Raw genomic sequence first — 5,045 nt, forward strand, 5'->3', positions numbered from 1 at the left:
TCACCCCCCAGGGGGGATGGTCACGCCGCAATCCCTTCTCCTCCATTCTCCTCTCGGGATCTTGGGCATACACGCACACGCGCCCGGCGTGAGTTTAAGTCACCGGGTCCGGGACTCGAACCACGGTCGGCAACATGGGAGTTCAGTGATATAGCCATTATGCTAACTGCTGGTTTCCCCATGGCATGATTTTCAAACTGCTGGTTCCAGGACTTGAACCATGCACTTGGCCACGTGGGACCCAGCTGCCTTTACCACCACGCCACCTACCGGCCCTTACACAAGGTGATGAGCGAGACATATTATCTCCATCCTAGTATGACAGAGAGGCACTCCTGACAGGTCCCTATTCTGCAGTCCACCCCAAGCTCAGCCCTGTGCAGTTAGGAAGGTTGCAGGACACAAACCCGGGACCCTTCCTGACCAGTGGGTTCAGCTGCGACACAGTCACACCACCATAAACGACACACAGGTCTTCATCCTTGGCTCCTGGCTCGGAACGATTCGGTCTTTGTCACTGGCTCCTAAGCACCTGAAGGCAGGCCATAGAATTGCTCATAAAGAAATCGAGACTCCCTGGGACCAGCAGTTAGCGTAATGGCTATGTCGCTGGACTCCCATGTAGTCGAGTGCAGTTCGCGTCCCGGACCCGGTGGCTTAAAACTCACGCCAGGCGCGTGTGCATGCGTGCCCAAGATCCCGAGAGGAGAATGGAGGAGAAGGGATTGCGGTGTGGCCATCTCCCCTGGGGGGTGATTTCTCGCTTTCTGTCTCTCCGTCTCTGTCTTTCTGGCGAGCGCATGCGCCCTATAGCAAAAACCTCTCCAAAAAAAAAGGGGGGGGGGCAATCCTGAATTGGATCCTGGAGCAGGAAGGGAACATTGATGGGAAAGTGATTACCTTGCAAATAAATGTAGCTAACCACCAGGTCCAACGTTCCCGTTTTACTTCCATACTCTGTAACCGGGGGTAAGCGGCAAACGCCGCCGCCGGGCGCTGCGTGCGCGGTCCACAGATACGTTCTACTTTTGGCAGCTCTGTAGCTTAGTAACTGTTTTACATGTCTATTTCTTTTTTCCCAAACAAAAAGTTTACTAAAAATCAAGAGCTTCTGTTCAGCAAATGACACCAAAATTGGAAGTAAGACAAACCACAAAATTCTAGAGCGTGTTGGACCAGCAGGTGGCACAGGGGTTGGGACGAGCCCGGCCTGTGTGCTTAAAATCCCCAAAGGAGAAATGGAGAAGGGTTATCTTGTGACCATTCCCCAGGGAGGGTTCTCTCTTTCTCTCTCTCTCTCTCTCTCTCTCTCTGGCAAGTACAAGCTCCCTGTCTCCCTGTAGTACTTTTTGTTTTTTTAAGAGAGAGAGAGAGATTACTGCTATAGGGCGCGTGTGCTCGCCAGAAAGACAGAGAGAGACAGAGAGACAGAGAGTGAGAAATCACCCCCCAGGGGGAATGGCCATGCTGCAATCCCTTCTCCTCCATTCTCCTCTCGGGATCTTGGGCATGCATGAACAAGCACTCGGCATGAGGTTCAAACCCCTAGTTCCAAGATTTAAACTGTGGTCAGCTATGTGAAGTCCAGCAATGTATCCATTTCACTATCTGCTGGTCCCACTAGCAATTTTGTGTGTATGTGTGCAGACTTTTTTATTTTTAGAAAATGTATTTATTTGCGACCAGCAGCTGGTGTAATGGCTATGTCGCTAGACTCCCATGTAGTCGAGCATGGTTCGAGTCCCGGACCCGGTGGCTTAAACTCATGCCGGGCACTTGTGCGTGCGTGCCCAAGATCCCGAGAGGAGAATGGAGGAGAAGGGATTGCGGCGTGGCCATCCCCCCTGGGGGGTGATTTCTTGCTTTCTGTCTCTCTGTCTCTCTCTGCCTGGCGAGCACACGCGCCCTATAGCGAAAACCTCTCAAAAAAATGTATTTATTTTATTTATTTATGTTTATTTATCTATTTTTTTGAAGAGTTTTTTTGTTATAGGGCACGTGTGCTCGCCAGACAGACAGAGAGAGACAGAGAGACAGAAAGCGTCTTCCCCTGGGGGGAAGGCCACGCTGCAATCCCTTCTCCTCCATTCTCCTTCCGGGGTCTTGGCCACGCACCCTCTGGGTGTGAGACTTGAACCACGGTGGACCATGTGGTAGTCCGGTGACACTGCTATGCCATCTGCTGGCTCCTTCTGTGTGCTGGGGGCAGGGGATCCTGTCAGGTATTGAGGGAGGTGTGTACAAACCTGCGTTGGGATTAGGGTCGCACCAAAGGAAGGGATCAAGGGGTAGGGGAGTCTAGAGAGGAGGTGTAAAGGCTCAGTTTGGGGGAGTCAGGGAAGGCTTCCTGGAGGAGGCGATGTTTAGACTGGGCATTGATGGATGAATAGGAGTTTTTCAGTACACCGTGGAATGAAGGCTGGGATCCGGTCAGTGTGCAAAGACCCACATGCTGGGCCGCTTAGACAGAGGGAAACAGAGACTTGGAGGCCCAGAAGGGGTGCAACGGAATGGACCGAGATACACGAAAGAGAGAGACAGAGACGTAGAGATAGAGATACTCAGAGGAGAGAAATAGAAAGGAGCCAACGTGGGGGCTGCCTCTGTTCCTCTGGGGTAGGGAGGTAGGTTGGGGGGGGTCCGACAGCGGGCCCTTTAACAGCTCCCCCAGCCCGCGGCGCCCCCGCCCCATCAGGCGTCCCCGGGCTCCGCCCGCCCGCCCCGCATCAGCGCCACGTCAGGAGCTGTCCGCGCCCCCGGTGCTGAACCAAGATGGCTGGCGACAGTGGCCGGGCCCCGGCGCGCCCCCGCGCCAGCCCCGAGTTGCCCCAGCCCAGTGGCTGCTGAGCCCGACCCAACCGAACCGGCCCGGCCGTCTCCGGCCCGCCGGCGACTCCGGAGACATGTCTCTGCTTTGCGTTGGAGGTAGGAGGCGACGCGGGGGGTCGGGGGACCTGTGTGGACGCGGGCTGGGCTCGGGGTCCGCGTGGATGCGGCTGGGCTCCCGAGGGGGTGACCCGAGTCGGTCCATACAGCCGGACTTCGGAGGGGGGTCGCCCTTGTGGACGTGGCAGGGCGTCCCAGGAGGGTGACCCGTGCAGACGCGGCTGGGCTCCCTGGGGGTCCTGGTGGCTGCTCCTCGGGGAGAGCGTATGGACGCGGCTGAACGCGGAGGCCCGTGTGGACGCGGGCGGGGATCTGGCAACGGTTTAGACTGGAGCGTTGTGTAGCCTGGGTTCTTGGGGTGACTTGTGTGGAAGGAGCTGGGTTGGGCAATTTAAGTGAATTTCGGAAGGAGTCTAGGCTGCGGGTCTTTTCAGACGCGGACCGGTTTCGGAATTCAGAGAGGATTTAAGTGGGAGGGGTCTCCGAGCCTGGGGGCTGGAAGATTTGGGCTGGGAACGCTTGGCTGTTTTAAAATCGGGAGTTCTAGGAATCCTCCAGCCCTGGGTATGGAGGTGTCGTGGTGGGGAGAGCCAGGGCGACCCCTCCCAACGTCCAGGAAGGGCCATGACAGGGGGTCTGGGGGTGCTTTTCCCGTAAGTCCTTGGCCTCGCCAGTGGGGGCTGGCTCTTCCTCTCCCGCCCCCTCTGTTCCCTGCAAACACGCATCTGGCCTTCGCGGCAGGAACGACCCTTTGCAAAAAAGCTGGTTCCCCCCCCCCCACACCTCCTCTGCCCTTCCTCACCTCACCCACTCTGCGCTGTTGGGGGGGGGAGCTATTTTGGGGCCAGGACGCCATCTGCACCTAGGCCCACGCCCAGGCCCACGTTTAGCAGGGTGGTGGGGGGAGGGAGATGCTGGAGGGCATGACCCTCCCCCCTCTCCCCCCTTCATGGCTGGGGTAGGGGGACGAGCCAGCCCACTGGGACCCAGGCGTCTGAGCAGCACTGCTGCTAAGAACTAGGGCTTCGGGAGACCTTGGGCGGCAGAGGTAGCTGGGGACCCGGGTTCTAGGCCTGCCCAAGTCAGAACCCTGGGTCTGATGGAGTAGGGTCCGCCTCCCTCCTTTGGAGTCACTGCAAGAAGCTGGGGTGGGGGAAGGGGTGTGTCGGCGGAGAGAGAGAACTCAGGCGTCGGCGGACCTCGGGCGACGGCGAGCGAGGGTGCGTGTCTACGTGCGTGTGGTAGAGCGCCCTGCACTCCAAGCCTCAGGGCCTGGATCTGGACCCCGGAGCCGGGAACCGTTCTTAAAGGAACAGGAGTCTCTTTGCCTTTTCTTTTTCTTTTTTTTTTCAAATTATTTTATTTAGCTTTATTTATTCATTTGACCACAGAGGGATAGATCGAGAGAAAGTGAGAAAGCAAGCCACTAGATCCGGGATTCGAACCGTGAACCGTGGTCACCCAAGTGGAAGTCCAGCGCCCCTAACCACCACGCCACCTGCCGGCCCCAGGAGCCACTTTTCTTAAGGGGCTCATTTCAACCCTACAGGGTTGGGGGAGATGAAAGAAGAGTCCCTAAACTCAAAGGTCAACTTGTCTAGACCCTGGCCTCCTGACCTATGGCGTTAGAGGCCGGGAAATGACATGACCAGACCTCCAGTGACCTCTCCCGTTCCTCTAAGTTGACTAGATTTTATTGGGGGGAATGGGGAGGTCCTGGAGGAGGGGGAACCACGGGGCTGACGCTCCCATCCTGCAAGCTGGGCTTCTCTGGAAGGTCCGCCTGGCTGCCGGGGGTGGGGGAATCGTACCCCGCACTCTGACGCACGCTGGAGGCTCGGCTGCGGGGGCGGTGCGAAGTGGGGGTGGGAAGAGGGCCGAGGCTTCCAGAAACCGAGGCCGGGAGGTTGGAGGGTTCTGCGGACCTCCCTGGGAAAGTTGGAGTCGCGGCAGCGTGGAGGAGGGGGGCGTCGCTGGGGTGGGGCTGGGTGAGGTGCAGGGGAGGTGGAGGACGATCGCGGCAGCGTGGAGGAGGGGGGCGTCGCTGGGGTGGGGCTGCGCGAGGTGCAGGGGAGGTGGAGGACGAGGCCAGGAGGGGCGGGGAGGAGGAGGGAAGCTGGGTGCAGCCAGCCGGGGAGGGGTGGGGGGGGGGGTCGGGA

General features: G+C 58.4%; 1 protein-coding gene across 2 annotated transcripts in view; it reads left to right on the forward strand.

The window, feature by feature from the left end:
- The first annotated feature begins 2,842 nt into the window (after positions 1-2,842).
- UNC13A (unc-13 homolog A) overlaps positions 2,843-5,045 on the forward strand; it is a 112,250-nt gene continuing 110,047 nt past the window's right edge. For both annotated transcript variants that reach the window (XM_006147128.2, XM_027771300.1), the window contains exon 1: positions 2,843-2,925. In XM_006147128.2, the coding sequence (XP_006147190.1) occupies positions 2,904-2,925 (22 nt within the window). In that variant the 5' untranslated portion in view covers positions 2,843-2,903. The remainder of the gene's footprint in view (positions 2,926-5,045) is intronic.

Source organism: Tupaia chinensis, unplaced genomic scaffold, assembly GCF_000334495.1.
Source record: "Tupaia chinensis unplaced genomic scaffold, TupChi_1.0 Scaffold000201_1, whole genome shotgun sequence".
NCBI lineage: Eukaryota > Metazoa > Chordata > Mammalia > Scandentia > Tupaiidae > Tupaia > Tupaia belangeri.